Source organism: Doryrhamphus excisus, chromosome 13, assembly GCF_030265055.1.
Source record: "Doryrhamphus excisus isolate RoL2022-K1 chromosome 13, RoL_Dexc_1.0, whole genome shotgun sequence".
NCBI lineage: Eukaryota > Metazoa > Chordata > Actinopteri > Syngnathiformes > Syngnathidae > Doryrhamphus > Doryrhamphus excisus.
Genome location: NC_080478.1, coordinates 2,066,998 through 2,085,377, shown reverse-complemented (window position 1 = coordinate 2,085,377; position 18,380 = coordinate 2,066,998). Strand labels below are relative to the sequence as shown.

Below are 18,380 nucleotides of genomic sequence, written 5' to 3'. Positions count from 1 at the left end.
CATTAACCATTAAAACATCACGGTAAGAAAAGCATTATCACGGGTGTGCTAAAAAGTGTAGTCGATATAGCTAGTCTGGCTGAAAACACAATCGTCGAAATAAAGATTGGCCCGGTGCGACTTCCGTCATTGTATCTTTAGTTTGAAAATGACGACCGGAAACACGTGTATAGTGGTCGCACGGTGACTTGTCTTCTGACGGAACCGCTTCTGCCTTCTTCGGGGTGACAGAAGCGATGAAGAACCAGAGACAACAACAATTAGAATCCGCCCAGGCCCAGGACGAGACTCGCTGAGGCCGCCGGTTCGGCTCAGCTGACCGCGGTTCGCCTGGTAGACGTCATGCGGGAGAGAGCTAGCTGCTAGCCGAGGAGCTAGGCGCGATGAGCGCAGATGGAAGCGGCGCGATTAGCCGCCGCATCAAGAACCTGCTGCGCTCACCGTCAATCAAATTGAGGGGGCGGGGTCGAGTCGCGCGCCGCCAGGTCGACGCGGAGGTGTGTTTTCTACACCTCCAGTCATGAATTGTTATTATGACAGAGCTATAGTAGAATCATTGTGTATGAACAATTCCAGAGCAGGTATGTTTCTCTGTTACTGGCCAGCAAGGAAGCTAAAGCTAACATGTCTGTCAAACAGCCTGAAGATATTTAAGTTAACTCGTCTGTCAAGTCTGACAAGTACTGCTGACAAGCGATCATGTGACGAACATGCAAACAGCTGCTGAAGCATGAATAGATTTGACCTTTCTCGTTTGACCTTTGTCCTGCAGGTGACCTTGGAAAAGGTTCTAGGCATCACGGCACCTGGTAACCGAGGGCTGTCATGTGACCCTCGAACCGGACTATTGGCGTATCCTGCTGGGTGAGAATAGTTACATGTTACATCACGTTGACATCTTAGTATATTTCCCGTTCACTTTAATTGGTCACGGGTCCGCAAGGGGCCATCCCTGAGGTGCGCCATTTGGTGATGGCTGCCATATAGTTTTATTTTTTACTATTGCTTGTCAATGGTTCATGTTGCACCACGACATCAAAGACAATTCCAAGCTTGGGAAACCTTACACTGACATTAGCCACGTTTACATGAGGAGTTTTTCCTCTTTCCGAACGACCTTTCCGAAAACAATGGTATCCATGGAAAGGAATATTCCAATCTCCTGTCTACATGCGGTGCCATAATCAACCAGAATAGTCAATGGGGCATGCCCAGTAAAACATAAACATCAACATCATATGATACCGACTTCCTCCAGTTTTTCTTTCTGGAAAAGAATATTTGGGTCCATGTATACGTGGCTATTGGAATATTTGGGTCCATGTATACGTGGATATTGGAATATTTGGATCCATGTATACGTGGCTATTGGAATATTTGGGTCCATGTATACGTGGCTATTGGAATATTTGGGTCCATGTATACGTGGATATTGGAATATTTGGATCCATGTATACGTGGCTATTGGAATATTTGGAATATCTGGGTCCATGTATACGTGGCTATTGGAATATTTGGGTCCATGTATACGTGGCTATTGGAATATTTGGGTCCATGTATACGTGGCTATTGGAATATTTGGGTCCATGTATACGTGGCTATTGGAATATTTGGGTCCATGTATACGTGGCTATTGGAATATTTGGGTCCATGTATACGTGGCTATTGGAATATTTGGGTCCATGTATACGTGGCTATTGGAATATTTGGGTCCATGTATACGTGGCTATTGGAATATTTGGGTCCATGTATACGTGGATATTGGAATATTTGGATCCATGTATACGTGGCTATTGGAATATTTGGGTCCATGTATACGTGGCTATTGGAATATTTGGGTCCATGTATACGTGGCTATTGGAATATTTGGGTCCATGTATACGTGGCTATTGGAATATTTGGGTCCATGTATACGTGCCTATTGGAATATTTGGGTCCATGTATACGTGGCTATTGGAATATTTGGGTCCATGTATTCGTGGCTATTGGAATATTTGGGACCATGTATACGTGGCTATTGGAATATTTGGAATATTTGGGTCCATGTATACGTGGCTATTGGAATATTTGGAATATTTGGGTCCATGTATACGTGGCTATTGGAATATTTGGGTCCATGTATACGTGGATATTGGAATATTTGGGTCCATGTATACGTGGCTATTGGAATATTTGGGTCCATGTATACGTGGCTATTGGAATATTTGGAATATTTGGGCCCATGTATACGTGGCTATTGGAATATTTGGAATATTTGGGTCCATGTATACGTGGCTATTGGAATATTTGGGTCCATGTATACGTGGCTATTGGAATATTTGGGTCCATGTATACGTGGCTATTGGAATATTTGGGTCCATGTATACGTGGCTATTGGAATATTTGGGTCCATGTATACGTGGCTATTGGAATATTTGGAATATTTGGGTCCATGTATACGTGGCTATTGGAATATTTGGAATATTTGGGTCCATGTATACGTGGCTATTGGAATATTTGGGTCCATGTATACGTGGCTATTGGAATATTTGGAATATTTAGGTCCATGTATACGTGGCTATTGGAATATTTGGAATATTTGGGTCCATGTATACGTGGCTATTGGAATATTTGGAATATTTGGGTCCATGTATACGTGGCTATTGGAATATTTGGAATATTTGGGCCCATGTATACGTGGATATTGGAATATTTGGGTCCATGTATACATGGCTATTGGAATATTTGGAATATTTGGAATATTTGGGTCCATGTATACGTGGCTATTGGAATATTTGGGTCCATGTATAGTATATAGGCTATTGGTAGAACTATTCGGATTGTGACATTGATTAGCATTTTTATCAATAGCATTGATTAACATATTTATCAGTGACACTGATTAACATGACATGAACATGTTTTTCAGCGTTGATTAATATCTTAGTCAGTGACATTGATTAATATTACATTGATTAGCATGTTTATCAGTGAGGTTGATTAACATCTTCATCAGTGACATTGACTAATATCCTCGTTAGCACGTTAGATGTAAATGTTGTCCAGCGTTCCAAACCCACCTCCACCTGCGGTTGGTCGGATGTAGTGCATTGGATAAGCGACAAAATGAATGGATCATGTGGTCGTGTGTCCTCAGGTGTGTCGTGGTCCTGCTGCATCCTCGCAAGAACAAACAACGTCACATTTTCAACACATGGAGGTAAGCTCAGTGTGTTTACTGCCGTTGCCACGGTTACTCATCACTAACGTTTGTTTGCAGGAAGACCATCACCACATTAGCGTTCTCCCCCGATGGCAAGCATATGGTCACAGGCGAGGTGAGTCATGTGACGTTTTCTAGTCAACGGTGACACGTGATCATGTGACACGCGATCATTCCTCAGAGCGGCCACATGCCGGCGGTGCGCGTGTGGGAGGTGGCGACCGGCGCCCAGGTGGCAAAGCTTCAGGAACACAAATACGGTGTCGCGTGCGTGACGTTCTCGCCGAACAGCAAATACATCATCAGCGTGGGCTACCAACACGACATGATGGTCCACGTGTGGAACTGGAAGGTACTGAGACGCTCACAGGAACGGTCCACTTGGACGCATTGCTGTTTCACTTCCTGTGTGTGTGTAGAAAGACGTGGTGGTGGCCGCCAACAAGGTGTCCAGTAAGGTGACAGCCGTGTCCTTCTCACATGACAGCTCGTACTTTGTGACGGCCGGAAACCGTCACGTCAAGTTCTGGTATCTGGACCACAGTAAGACGTCCAAGGTGACCTTTTGTCTTTTTGGACCTCACATGTCCATGTGGCGACCATGTGACCATCATAATCACGTCTAGGTGAACGCCACGGTGCCTCTGCTGGGCCGTTCAGGGCTGCTGGGAGAACTCAAGAACAACTTTTTCTGTGACGTGGGCTGTGGGCGGGGCCCGCACGCGTCCTCCACCTTCTGCATCACCACCTCTGGCCTGCTGGTGCAATTCAACGACCGCCGTCTGCTAGACAAGTGGGTGGAGCTCCAGGTGAGTTGGTGGCGTTAGCATAATAATGCTAACAATAGTGTTACGACGCCATCTTGAAGCCGCGTGATGTGATGCGGCGCCTGCTGTGCGCTGTCTGCAGGCGTCACAGGCCACGTGTTTGTGCGTCACAGACGAGCTCATCTTCTGCGGCTGCTCCGATGGCGCGGTGCGAGCCTTCAGTCCGCTGACGTTACACTTCATCTGCACTTTGCCCCGCCCACACTTCCTGGGCGCCGACGTAGCTGCAATGACGGATGGCAGGTAACGGTAACGCGCTCAGACGTCCGCCGGGCGACTCCGTTCCTCCGAACTCAACCTTCTCTTCCTCTCCTCCCAGTCAGCTGTTCTCCTGTAGGCTGGATGCACGCTACCCTGACACGGTGGCCGTGACCTACGACCCCGCCAACCGCTGGCTGTCGTGCATCTACAACGACCACAGCATCTACGTGTGGGACGTGTGCGATCTCCGCGACCCCCGGCGGGTCGGCAAACTCTACTCGGCACTCTACCACGCCTCGTGTGTGTGGAGCCTAGAGGTGAGTCAAAGGTCATTGAGACCCCCGATGCTCGATGACAAGCTCCTCCCATCTCTCCCTCAGGTGTTTCCTCAAGAGGGCGGGGTCGGGGGAAAAGAGGAAGGCAAGATGTCTCTCCCTCTAGGCTGCTTCCTGTCCTGCTCGTCTGACAACACAATACGCGTGTGGAATGTGGATGGACGCCATCTTCTGCACGCCAACATCTTGAGCCATGTAGGAGAACGCACGCACACGTACACACGTACATGTGCACAATCCCGCCAATAACGCCGCCGACCTTTGACCACCCAGGATCTGCACAAGATCATTTACGTGGATGACAACCTGGCGAGCCTGCTGGACACGGACAGCGTCTCGGTCGTGGCGCCAGCGACCTCGGAGGGCTCACACTGCGACCAGACTCGGAGCGGCATTAGGACCTTGAGAGTCAGTCCTGATGGACAGCACCTGGCCTCGGGAGACCGCTCGGGGGTCCTCAGGTTTGTGATCACACGGGAAATTCATCTGAAATGAATGGTGGCATTTCATGCGTGTGCGTGTCAGGGTCCATGATGTGGACACCATGGAGGAGATCATCAACGTTCAGGCTCACGACTCCGAGATTCTTTGTCTGGACTTTTCAAACGTTGGCACAGGTGAGTGTCATGTGACCCAAGCAAAAAAACACGTGATTCCGTTGAGATTACAAATGTCACATGACCACGCGTGTCAGGTGTGCACTTTCTGGCCACGGCCAGTCGAGATCGCCTCATCCACGTGCTGGACGCCGCGGCCGACTACCGTCTGGTGCAAACGCTGGACGAACACTCGTCATCCATCACCGCCGTCAGATTCACTGGTCAGTGACCTTTGACTTCATTCCTGTGTTCATTCGCTTCATCATCACTTGCTTCCTGTCTTTCAGCCAATGAGGATAAAGTCAGGCTGATCAGCTGCGGCGCCGACAAAAGTATTTATTTCCGCACCGGCCAGCAGGTGGGGCCCCCGCACTCATTCATTCATTCATTCATTTTCTACCGTTTTTTCCTCACGAGGGTCGCGGGGGTGCTGGAGTCTATCCCAGCTGTTTTGGGGCGAGAGGCGGGGTACACCCTGGACTGGTGGCCAGCCAATCACAGGGCACATATAGACAAACAACCATTCACACTCACATTCGTACCTATGGACAATTTGGAGTCGCCAATTAACCTAGCATGTTTTTTTTTTTACTTTTAAGAGCCAGTGGCGTCATTAGACCTATTTTAAAATGTTCTTAAGACTCCCTAAATAATTTGATATTTTTTATAGATTTTTTTTCCATTTATTTATTAAAAAAATTGTTTTAAATTTTTTTTTACACAAAATAATCTCTGACAAATTGTATATAATAGGGCAAAAGCAGGCTAATAAGCAAGCCAATACTTGCTTTTAAGAGCCAGTGGCGTCATTAGGCCTATTTTAAAATGTTCTTAAGACCCCCTAAATAATTTGATATTTTTTTATTGATTTTTTTCCATTGATTTTTTTTTATTTTTTTTAAATTATTATTTTTTTTCCCCCAAAAAAACTGACAAATTATATATAATAGGGCAAAAGCAGGCTAATACTAGCTGCTTTTATCCATTTATCACAGTAATCCATTTATCACAGTGAGTCTTCCAGGTCCTGATGCAGCAAAACAGTCCCAGACCATCACACTACCACCACCATATTTTACTGTTGGAATCATGTTCATTCATTTTCTACCACTTATTAATTAATTAACCTAGCATGTTGTTTTTTTTTACTTTTAAGAGCCAGTGGCGTCATTAGGCCTATTTTAAAATGTCCTTAAGACCTCTTAAATAATTTGATTTTTTTTAATTTTTTTTAATTTTTTAATTTTTTTTAAACTTTTTTTTACAAAAAAAAAAATCTGACAAATTGTATATAATAGGGCAAAAGCAGGCTAATAAGCAAGCCAATAAGCAGGCTAATACTAGCTTACTACTACTAGTAGTAGTAGTAATAATCATTCATTCATTTTCTACTTATTTATCCTCACGAGGGTTGCGGGGGTGCTGGAGCCTATCCCAGCTGTCTTGGGGCGAGAGGCGGGGTACACCCTGGACTGGTGGCCAGCCAATCACAGGGCACATATAGACAAACAACCATTCACACTCACATTCATACCTATGGACAATTTGGAATGGCTAATTAACCTAGCATGTTTTTGGAATGTGGGAGGAAGCCGGAGAAAACCGGGGAGAACATGAAAACTCCACACAGAGATGGCCGAGGGTGGAATTGAACCCTGGTCTCCTAGCCGTGAGGTCTGCGTGTTAACTACTCGTCCACCGTGCAGCCCACCCCCTCACTCATGTTTGTAACGGAGTCCTTTCTCTTCCTGTTGGTGCAGACGGACAACGGACTGGAGTTTATTCGAACGCATCACGTGGCCAGAAAGACCACGCTGTATGACATGGACGTGGAGCCAACCAGGAAGTATGCCGCCATTGGCTGTCAGGACCGGAGTATAAGGTGAGACCGCCCTCGTCTGTTGTGAAGATAAGGAAGAGGAAGAGCTGCTCCTTTTGTTCTCCAGGATCTTTAACGTCAATAACAGCAAGCAGAAGAAAATCTACAAAGGATCTCAAGGAGAAGATGGAACACTCATCAAGGTATACGTTGATGTCTGTTGTCACGGTAATGGGAGCAGGAAGTGTCATCCTCCTCTTCCTCCTCAGGTGCAGATTGACCCGTCAGGTCTCTACATCGCAACTTCCTGTTCAGACAAGAGCATCAACATCTTTGACTTCTACTCCGGCGAGTGTGTGGCTGCCATGTTTGGACACTCGGGTCAGTCACTGTTTGTGTGTGTGCGTGCGTGTGTGTTGTTGTGTGTGTCTAACAGTCTGCTCCATGTGTGTGTGTGTGTGTGTCAGAGGTGGTGACAGGCTTGAAGTTCACCAGCGACTGCTCACGCCTCATCAGCGTGTCAGGCGACAGGTACGATTCATGTCGTGGAGCCATGTCGTCGCACAACTTGAGTCAAACCTGCATATGTGTGTGTGTGTGTGTGTGCAGTTGTATCTTCGTGTGGCGTCTGAGCCCAGAGATGACGCTCAAGATGCGACAGCGGCTAGCCGACCTCAGACCTTCCACCACAGGTCACGTGTCCCACAATGCACCTCAGCAGCGAGCGGAAAAGCTCAGGTGAGATGCAGTTGGTCACATGACCAAAACAAGGACACTTGGATTGTGGAATCTTAACACAACACAACATGACGTCACAGGCGGTGCTGTGTGTCAACGGGAGCAAACATGGACCTAATTGGTGGTCTCATTCCTGGCTCGGGATGGGAATTCCATTTTTGATATATACATATAGACAAACAACCATTCACACTCACATTCATACCTATGGACAATTTGGAGTGGCTAATTAACCTAGCATGTTTTTGGAATGTGGGAGGAAACCCACGCATGCACGTGGAGAACATGCAAACTCCACACAGAGATGGCCGAGGGTGGAATTGAACTCGGGTCTCTTAGCTGTGAGGCCTGCGCGCTAACCACTCGTCCGCCGTGCAGCCCATATTTGCATATTCACAATAATTCATGCTTCCATTTATCACAGTGAGTCTTGCTGCATCAGGTCCTGATGCAGCAAAACAGTCCCAGACCATCACACTACCACCACCATATTTTACTGTTGGAATAATTTTTTTCATTTTCTATCACTTATCCTCACGAGGGTCGTCACTGGCTGTCTTCGGGCGAGAGGCGGGGTACACCCTGGACTGGTGGCCAGCCAATCCCAGGGCACATATAGACAAACAACCATTCACACTCACATTCATACCTATGGACAATTTGGAGTGGCTAATTAACCTAGCATGTTTTTGGAATGTGGGAGGAAACCGGAGTACCCGGAGAAAACGGGGAGAACATGCAAACTCCACACAGAGATGGCCGAGGGTGGAATTGAACTCGGGTCTCTTAGCTGTGAGGCCTGCGTGCTAACCACTCAGTCGCAAAAAATTGAAACGTAGCCATTGTGTGTGGTTGCCATGGTAACAGTTCTGCGTGAATGGCCGTACACGCGCCGCCTCGATGATGTCATATGCTGTTGGTGCCGCAGGGAGACGGAGTGTCCTCGCGCGGTGGCCATGTCTTCGGACAGCGACGAGGAGGAAGAGGGGGTGCAGCCGGGCCGTCTCAGTAAGGTGGAGGAGGAGGAAGCAGGTGTGTTGCCATAGCAACATGTCGTCATGTCGTTGAATAGTAAACGACCCATAGGTCAAAGTTGACGCTGCATCTATACGCTTTGTTTCCAGCTGACATGTCACATGACAGGAACACAAGCTACAACACGGTGAGTGACCTTTGACCCCATCAGTCTTTATATTGATATATATATATATATATATATATAAAAATATATATTTTTTCCCGCAGCTTCCTTCAGACGGACGTCTCCCTCGCCGGCGCTGGTCCAGGAAGTCTGGCGGTGCCGGCGATGTTCTGGCAATGAATTCTATGTTGGACCTGAGACAGCTGGAAACGGGGGCGGAGGTGGGAGGGGGGCGGAGGTGGGGGGTGGGGGTGGTAGCGTCATACCAGTCCATATGAAAAAGCTTCTTTTGTTATGAAATGTCAATCTTTCATTTCCTCCCTCCCGATGAAGACACTCACCAATGATGGGAGCCCGAGGGGAGTCTGGGCCGCAGAGGCGGGGCTTCAGAGAGCCAATCAGCAGCGAGGAAGTAGCATCAGTTTACAGGTCAGTGGCTGGAACCTGTCGGTGCTTCGCATCGGGCCTTCGACCGCTGACTCCAGTTCCGCCCACTCAGGTGGAGCATTTGGGGTCACAGACCAATCAAAGACCCGACTTCATGTCGCCGTCCAATCAGAGCCCAGAGAAGGAAGAGCAGGTGTTGTTTCCTGACCAATGGGAGGACCGAGTGAGCCTGAGCAGGTTGAAGGCCGTCCTCATGTCTCCACACCCGTCATGTCCGTCACACGCTTGACTCGGTCCGGTTCTCGCAGCGACTTCGAGGTGAAGGAGACGGCTTCTGCAGCTGCGGCCGGACAGCAGGACAAACCGAGTCCGGACAGCGGCTGCTCGCTCAGATTCAATTCCAGAACCTCAAGTCCAGACCCGGGAGCAGACAGTGAGGCCTCAGGTCACGACTGTCATCCCGCTGCGTTGCAGGTAAAATAACAAGTCTCGTCTCGCCAGACTCGGACCACACGGAACACCTCAGTGAGAATGGAGACTCGCTGGACGAGGAAGAGGACGCTGGGCCTGTTCCTCAGACTCCGGACCAGGAAGCCTTCCTGAAGAAACACTTTGTCACGCTGGCTGACATTGCAGGTGACATCCTTGGCTGGATGTGCTCCGATCTGAGTCCAAACATGTTCCGACACATACTTGTCTTCTTTTGGCAGAGGGACCAAGCAGAACCTCACACAGCTCCAGTGAGAGCCTCAGCATCTCTTCCAGGTTCCTCTCGCAGAACTCCGCTGCAAGGTAGAAGCTTGTCCAGAACCGCAGCCATTTTCTTTCTTATTTTATTCATGAGCTCGTCTGGTTCTGCTCCTCAGTCGGGCCGTACCTTGGTCTCAGCCCAGATCAGAAACCCGGGATGTTAAGGCCTGCCCTCTGGTCTCTGAGGTTCATCCTTTGAGGGACCAGAACCAGGACCAAAAAGAAAGTTTTTTGGAGGATGCGGTGCAGAACCTCCATCCCTCCCCAGGGAAGAAGGAGGCGGAGTGCAAGAGGAATGTGGTCTTCCAGCCCGACACCTCGTCCAGACTGCAGAAGTCCCAGTCTGTCCAGAGCCTGCTGAGCGACCCAGGTACCACCAGAACTAGTCCACAAGCCGGAAGTGCCGACTCTGTTTTATTGCGCAATATCTTTCAGGCCGCGTCTCACCTTTGACCTCTCCTTCAACTGGAGGAGTGACGCCTCAACGTCCCACAAGCCTCCCATCTGGCCCCCGCCGCCCCATCGCTGCAGCCCCGCCCCCCCAGAGGTCTAGTCCTGCGTCCCCCAGAGTTTCAGACCAGGAAAATGTTGCCATGACAACGCCCAGGAAGTCCTCCTCCCCATCCGTAGGGGCGGGGCGTTCCTACATGAGCCCCACAACCAGCTCCATGGCCAAAATGTCCCGCTCCGTCTCATTGGGCGAAGCTCTCAATGAAGCCTCCCTGGATTCCTCGGCGGGGGCGGGCTTTTCCTGTCTGGTTGCCTCCGACACACCCCCAGCCACGCCCCCGCAAGCTGCCATCGCCCCAGTCGTTGTCGGCTCTTCTTTTTCCTCTTTGAGTTGCCGTGGTAACCAGGCTGCCACCCACCCCCGCTTTCTCCACACCCGTTTGCCGGGAGCGCCGCTTCCTGACAAACCCACCATCACATCCTTCTCGCCGTTTGCAAAGCCCGCCCCCTCTGGCCGCCCTCCCGTCTCTACCCCCCCCCTTACTCCGCCCCTGCTGGGGGAGGCGCCTCAGGCTGGCGGCGGCGGCGGCGTGGAGCCGAAGGACGACGCAGGTTTGGAATCTTCTCCTTTTCCTCATCCCTTCATCCTGTCATCTTTTCGTCTGGCATTACGGCCTTCATCATTCCTCCTCTTCCTCTCTATCACCGGCCGGTGAGACGCTGACTCCTCCCTGTTTACCTGTCTGCCCCGCCCACCTGTCACGTCACATTTGCGTATTGCTTCTTTGACGTCCTTCTCGCTGCAGACCAGCCAATGAGTGTGGAGGCGTGCCGAGCGCTGACCAATGAGATGCTGAGCTGCTTCAAGCGAGCCGCACACCTCTACAGGAAGGTACGCCTCTCTACTTCCTGTCCCGCTTTTTCCCGTTCATGTCTTTCAAAATGACCACCCTTCCCCGCAGGTGAGCTCTTCTCGTTCGGAAGACGCCACCCCTGAGCGGGGTCACATGGTCCAGCTCCTATCAGAAGCCTTCCAGGACATGAGGGCGGAGCTTCAGTCCCTGCCGCTGGGGGCAGCCGGCGGCGGGCGGCTTTTGGAGGTGGTGGGCCAGGAAAGGACGACGGCGCTTCTGGAGGAGTATTCCCATCTGCTGCTGCAGGCCGTCCACAGGAAGCTCCGCCCCCTGGACGACGCCTAGATCCAACTCTGGACTTGAAATGAAAACTTCACTTCCTGATGGCGGCCAACTTCCTGTTGGAGATGACTATGAAGAAGGAATCATACACAGTGATGGCAATTTGAACAGACTTTAGTGTAACCATGGAAACGCCGTGGCCTGACAGATCGACCTTTGATGTCACATGTTAAATAAATGTTTGACTGTTAGCACGTCAAGCGTTGTCGGACACGTTCACATGCGTCCTGAAGACGTGAAACAAAGTCCGAGATTGTCTATTGTCGAGGCGATGCCGCGCCGATGAGCTCAAAGCGAGAAGAGCAAGAAGCCGCCGAAGATGCTGAAGTTTCGCGTGTCGTCGTAGAGGCGGTAGCTGGCGGGCAGACTCAGGCGGACGCGATCGCCCGTCTCCAGCTGCAGCAGCACGCCGTTGGTGACCGACGCGTAGCCGCCGTGGTCGTTGAGGTCCAGGCTGAAGATGACGGGCTGCTGGTTGCGGTACAAGGTCACGCCCATGTAACCTTTCAGGAAGTCGGCCGTCGTGAAGCTGAACGCGTAAACGCCGCCGACGGGTGCCGTGAACACACCTGCGTAGAATCAAGATGTTGATGTCATCACACACACACACACACACTTGGTGATGTCATCAAAGTTCACCTGAGGTCACGTCGTAAGCTTGGCCGACATTGGTGAAGATCTTGGAGAAGATCAGCGTCGTTTCCTGGTCGAAGGGTCCAACTGATCCCGAATCGGTGAGCGCGGCGGCAAAGGCCACTTTGGTCTCGCCTGGTGATGACATCATCACAACATGCCAACGACACGCTACTTCAGCTCATAACTTTGTTACCTGACCGCTGGCTGTGTTGCTCCAAAACGCGCAACTGCGACATCAGCTCTGTAGCAGGAAACCCACCATCATCATCATCAGCGTCATCATCATGTCAGGAAGGCGAACATCAAACACACACGGCGTCCGTTTACCTTCACTTGTCGACCTCAGTTCGTTTATCTTCGTGTCAGTGATGTTCAACTTGTCCTGGAACACTAACACACACACAGTGATGGAGGAGGGAGGGGCTTGTAAAGGCGGGGGCGTGGTCTCACCTGTCTCCATGTGGTCTTCACGTTCCAGTCTGGACTTCATCTCTGACAAATGAGGATGACAGTGAGGAGGATGATGATGATGAGGATGTAGGCGTGTCATGTTTACCTGTGTTCTTCATCCGCAGCTCCACCACTTGACCTTCTATGACCTTGACTGTCTGCATGACCGTCGCCAGCTGACCGTCACTCGCTGATGTCAGAGTGGACGCCTGTCACAACGTACTTGTACGCACACACACACACACACACACACACTCACCTGTGTGTTCTGTCTGGAGTTCCTCCAGACGTTTCTCACTCAGGTTCAGTCGGTTCTTCAGAACTACACACTAAATATTATTAGAATTCTTCCACACCAAACTCATCAAAATACTTGGTTCTCAGAAGGAAATGTGTCTCACTACTTTTGTACGTGATACGATACATGAGCGTGAAACGAGAACACGTCATGGTCGGGACATGAGAGCACCTGTCGTGTTGTTGAGGTTGCCGATCAGTTGGGACGCCATGTTGGAAAGTTGCTTCTCCTGAGCTGAAAAAAGGAAAAAGAATTCCATCAGCTTCCTGATTCCATCATTAAATAAAACTAAAATAAAGTAAAAGTAAAACGGCTCTTTTGATCGTAAAGGTTGCCGACCCCTGCCCCAACCAATCATCTCATAACCCATCACAACATAACACAAACCCGTTAGCTCATGACCCCATGACCCTAACCCATCATGACAAAACGTGTGTAGACCAAATGTCGTCATCATCACAGCTAAAGAAGAAGAAAAGCAGAAGGTGGACTAACCTATGCTGAGGAGATTCAGCTTCTCCACGTGAGCCTCGGCTGACCTCACCAGGACCTCTAGAGCTGTAAGTGGCACATTGGCGAATGTATTCGACAACATTGCTAACATTTCACATTTCGCTAATTAGCATGTTAGCATACCGGCAGTGTTGTTGTGGCTGGAAGCCAGCTGTACTTCCATGCTGGAAAGCTGACTTGATTGGACTGAAACATGAAAAGAGCCCGATAGAGCTTTCCATATCTTCTCCTTCTAGAACAGGGGTGGGCAAACTACGGCCCGGGGGCCACATCCGGCCCGCCAAGTGTTTGAATACGGCCCGCCCGTTCTTTCCAAAGTATTTCATTTAAAGTCAACGTACAAGCTGGCATCATGGCTTGACGACATTTTCATGGTTTGGCTTTTATCAATTTTGTTATTTGATGCGGTCTGTTGTTTACAAAGTGCTCCTGAAAAAAGGGACACGAGCACATAATAATAATAATAATAATAATATTAAATAATAAATTTATTCTTATTATTATAAATGTATAACGTACTTTACATCAAATAAATGATCTTAAAGTGCACATATAGCAGATTGCATAACACTTTTACAGATACAATAATTTCGTTATTTGATGTGGTCTGTTGTTTACAAAGTGCTCCTGAAAAAAGGGACACAGGCACATAATAATAATAATAATAATAATAATAACAAATAATAATAATATAAAATAATAACAAATAATATAAAATAATACTAAATTTATTCTTCTTATTATACATTTATAACGCACTTTACATCATAATAATAATAACAAATTAATATAAAATAATAACAAATAATATCAAATAATAATACATTTATTCTAATTATTATAAATTTATAACGTACTTTACATGAAATAAATGATCTTAAAGTGCACATATAGCAGATTGCATAACACTTTTACAGATAGAATAATTTCGTTATTTGATGCGGTCTGTTGTTTACAAAGTGCTCCTGAAAAAAGGGACACAGGCACATAATAATAATAATAATAATAATAATAACAAATAATAATAATATAAAATAATAACAAATAATATAAAATAATACTAAATTTATTCTTCTTATTATACATTTATAACGCACTTTACATCATAATAATAATAACAAATTAATATAAAATAATAACAAATAATATCAAATAATAATACATTTATTCTAATTATTATAAATTTATAACGTACTTTACATGAAATAAATGATCTTAAAGTGCACATATAGCAGATTGCATAACACTTTTACAGATAGAATAATTTCGTTATTTGATGCGGTCTGTTGTTTACAAAGTGCTCCTGAAAAAAGGGACACAGGCATATAATAATAATAATAATAATAACAAATAATAATAATATAAAATAATAATAACAAATAATATAAAATAATACTAAATTTATTCTTCTTATTATACATTTATAAAGCACTTTACATCATAATAATAATAAAAAATAATATAAAATAATAATAACAAATATCAAATAATAATACATTTATTCTAATTATTATAAATTTATAACGTACTTTACATCAAATAAATGATCTCAAAGTGCACATATAGCAGATTGCATAACACTTTTACAGATAGAATAATTTCGTTATTTGATGTGGTCTGTTGTTTACAAAGTGCTCCTGAAAAAAGGGACACAAGCATATAATAATAATAATAATAATAATAATAATAACAAATAATAATAATATAAAATAATAACAAATAATATAAAATAATACTAAATTTATTCTTCTTATTATACATTTATAGCACAATTTACATAATAATAAAAATAATAAAAAATAATAATATAAAATAATAACAAATAATATCAAATAATAATAATGTATTCTTATTATTCTAAATTTATAACGCACTTTACATGAAATAAATGATCTCAAAGTGCCCATAAAGCAGATTGCATAACACTTTTACAGATACAATCATTCCAGCTGGACTGTTACGTGTAAAATATCGAGTCTGGCCCCCCCGTCAATTTTGTTTAATCAATGCGGCCGCCCATCAAAAAGTTTGCCCACCCCTGTTTTGGAACCTTCATGAATGTCACCTGACTTGGCAGTCCTCAGATCCTCCACCAGATTCTCCAGCACCCCCAGACGGGTCTTCATGTCTGCAGACAAGAACCTCACTGATGCTTCCACATCTTTTACTCAAACACACACAACAGTTGTTGTACCTTCACTTTGTGTCCATGTGCTGTTCAGCGTGGTCACCATAGTAGCTATAAAACACACACACACACACACACACACACACACCGATTAACGACAAACCTGCCCATGGAACCACCAAGTCTGGTGTGGTCACCTCTGATCTCCTGTAGTTTGCTGTCGACTTTCAACGCGTTGTCTTCCAGGTCTGAGACTCTGTGTGTCTGCGCTGTAACCATGGTAACGTGATCACTCACTTACACTGCTGTTGCTGATGAAGAAGAGGAGGAACCTGTCAAGTTGTTCTCCACCAGCTGAAGGCGAGCGTCAAGGGCGGTCACGTTGGAATGCAGCCGCGGCAAATCTGACGAAACAAAAAAATTAGGAACCACGCCGACGTTGACGATGATGTCGTCGTCGTCACGACCTCTGACCTTCTGCTACGTCGGATGGCGGAGACGCACGTCGCCCTGAAAGGAAGACAATCTTTGTGATGTTATGAAAGGTCAACGTGTACCACCAGGAATGATGAGTCCCACCCGTATTGTCCACGTTCATCTCATCCACTTGGGACTCCGCCTCTTGTAGTCGGACATTTTTCTCTGCAAGACAACAAGGTGGCTTGTTTCACTTCCTGTTTCCTTCCACACATCATGTGGTCCGCTTGACTGCAGGTCTGGCTTCAGCTGACCTTTGACAACCGGCTGGTCCGCTGGAGAGAAAAAACAACATTCGACAACAGTTCTTCTGAAAGAACGTGACCTGAACTCAGACCTGAACTCCGCCTCCTCAGGTCCTCCATGAAGCAAAGTCGTGACATGACGGCTGAAAACAAACATCACGTGACCAGTCGCATCTCTGATTGGCGGCTCTTTGAAACGATCAAGATCACCTGCGCTCTTCCTCCTCAACTCGTCCACCAGACGCTCGCTAGCCCTCAACCTCGCCCGCAGGAAAGGAACGTCGGCCGCCAGAGCTGGACATTGTTCACCAGTTAATCAATGGATGTCAATCAAACAGATGATTGGCTCACCTGATGTCTTCTTCTTCAAGTCCTCCACAGAACTTTCACTGATGTTCAATCTGGACCTCATCTTCAGGACCTCATCTGACCAAAACACAACAATTACTCTGCTACACTCTTGGTCTCATGTGGTCTCTACCTGGACTCACCTGGGCCCTCACTAGGTCTCTGACTGACTTGTAAGTGTGTTATCCCAGAAGATGTTTCACCTCTCATCTGAGCAGGCTTCATCAGTGGGACGAACATCAGAAAGTCTGAGAACTTGAAGATCCAATCTATTGATCCTCTAAAGGAAGAGGCGTGTCCAGAACATTTTTTTGTGGGACGATTTTTAAGACGAAAGCACCGTCGTGTTTTGGGTTCAACAGTACCCCCCCACCATGACCACGAGGACAGGAACATGAGGGTGCTGAACTCCTTGAAGGGAACAGCACCAAATCAGTGGAACAGAAATGTGGGTGACACACGGTAGAGGCCAGTGGTCTTGTCTAGACATTGGGTCTTGCACCAAGTTCCCAGTCTAGAGCTGTCCTACCTAGTCTTTCAGCATGAACTGATAAAGCCTGCTTGGATGAGAGGTGAAGCATCTTCTAAGACGACCTGAAAAGACCATTTGCAATCAATTCAATGCCCAGTAAAAGGTATCTCGGTTTTGGGGGGCGTTCTTGGGATTGCCTTAACACCCCCCACCCCCCAATTGCAAGCCATCCAGGGACAAGAACGAGCAAGACTCACGGCCAAGTCCAAAACGGTTTTTAATGGCCTCAGGTGAGTACGCCCCCATCTGAGTGGACTCACCCGCACTCTGGTCCTTGCTCCTCCTCAGGGCCATGTTCAGCTCAGTCAGCAACTTCCTGTCAGCCTCCATCTTTACCTGCAGCGAGTCCAGAACGCGTCTCTGATGCTCCGCCTCCTCCTCACTATCCCTCAGGCGGCTCTCGGTGGTCCGAAGGGCCTGACGCTGATCCACCGCCACAGCCTGCAGGCTCAGGACCAGGTGCCTCAACCCGACTAACTCATTCCAGATCACCGGAAGTTCCGGGGGGACGTCTGAGTCCTCCAGCCGCAGCCCGATGGAGTCCTCCTGGGTCGTGACCAGACTAAAGACCGTAGACGGGCTGAGAAGCAGCAGCAGAAGAAGAACCACGGCAGCGGACTTCATTGCGGACTAGTGAGTGACGAGCCTGCACCTTACACACACGCACACACACACACACACGCACACACACACACTTCCACGTATACTTAACATAAACACACACTCAGAGTCGTGTTGAACTTTATCCCACAATGCATTGCTGTTTGCAATCACAATGATGTTTGTGTTCTCACTAGAAGGTCCAGATTACAGATCATGTGACCCCCCCCCCCCTCAACTTCCTGCTTCTCACAGGGATCACTTCAACATACCAAACATAGCTAACATGCTAATCTGGACTTTGTAATATCTACTTGTACTACATTGTACTACTAACACTATTATGATACTACCGTACTGGTAGTATCATAATAGTGTTAGTAGTACAATGTACTATTATACTACCAGTACACTTGGGGTTGCCAAATCCGGAAAAATAAACACGGGACCGTCATCAGTGACTTTCCGCAAAGTAGACATGGAGTATTTTTGTAGTTATGGCATAGAA

At 47.2% G+C, this 18,380-nt stretch overlaps 2 protein-coding genes across 2 annotated transcripts; one reads left to right on the top strand and one right to left on the bottom strand.

Moving 5' to 3' along the window:
• The first annotated feature begins 155 nt into the window (after positions 1–155).
• On the top strand, positions 156–13,480 carry LOC131140323 (mitogen-activated protein kinase-binding protein 1-like). The gene is made up of 31 exons (XM_058090610.1): positions 156–497; positions 773–864; positions 3,137–3,199; positions 3,260–3,317; positions 3,384–3,554; positions 3,622–3,759; positions 3,829–4,011; positions 4,112–4,272; positions 4,349–4,547; positions 4,611–4,760; positions 4,839–5,026; positions 5,091–5,182; positions 5,260–5,385; positions 5,452–5,522; positions 6,925–7,046; positions 7,111–7,186; positions 7,253–7,364; positions 7,451–7,514; positions 7,593–7,721; positions 8,650–8,753; positions 8,846–8,883; positions 8,967–9,083; positions 9,196–9,291; positions 9,362–9,486; positions 9,558–9,682; positions 9,751–9,885; positions 9,960–10,041; positions 10,116–10,369; positions 10,435–11,061; positions 11,256–11,341; positions 11,412–13,480. The coding sequence occupies exons 1-31, from the start codon at positions 384–386 to the stop codon at positions 11,646–11,648; spliced, it is 4,335 nt and encodes a 1,444-aa protein (XP_057946593.1). The 5' UTR covers positions 156–383; the 3' UTR covers positions 11,649–13,480.
• On the bottom strand, positions 11,802–18,030 carry LOC131140324 (cytoskeletal protein Sojo-like). Its single transcript, XM_058090611.1, has 21 exons — positions 17,533–18,030; positions 16,744–16,818; positions 16,603–16,686; positions 16,485–16,535; positions 16,402–16,422; positions 16,250–16,312; positions 16,145–16,180; positions 16,003–16,074; positions 15,868–15,939; positions 15,737–15,781; positions 15,608–15,670; positions 13,666–13,728; positions 13,525–13,587; positions 13,201–13,263; positions 12,991–13,053; positions 12,838–12,921; positions 12,732–12,773; positions 12,609–12,671; positions 12,475–12,522; positions 12,285–12,413; positions 11,802–12,214 (listed from the first exon to the last, which is right to left on the bottom strand). Exons 1-21 carry the CDS (start codon positions 17,894–17,896, stop codon positions 11,934–11,936), a joined length of 1,845 nt encoding a protein of 614 aa, XP_057946594.1. The 5' UTR covers positions 17,897–18,030; the 3' UTR covers positions 11,802–11,933.
• Positions 18,031–18,380: the final 350 nt, after the last annotated feature.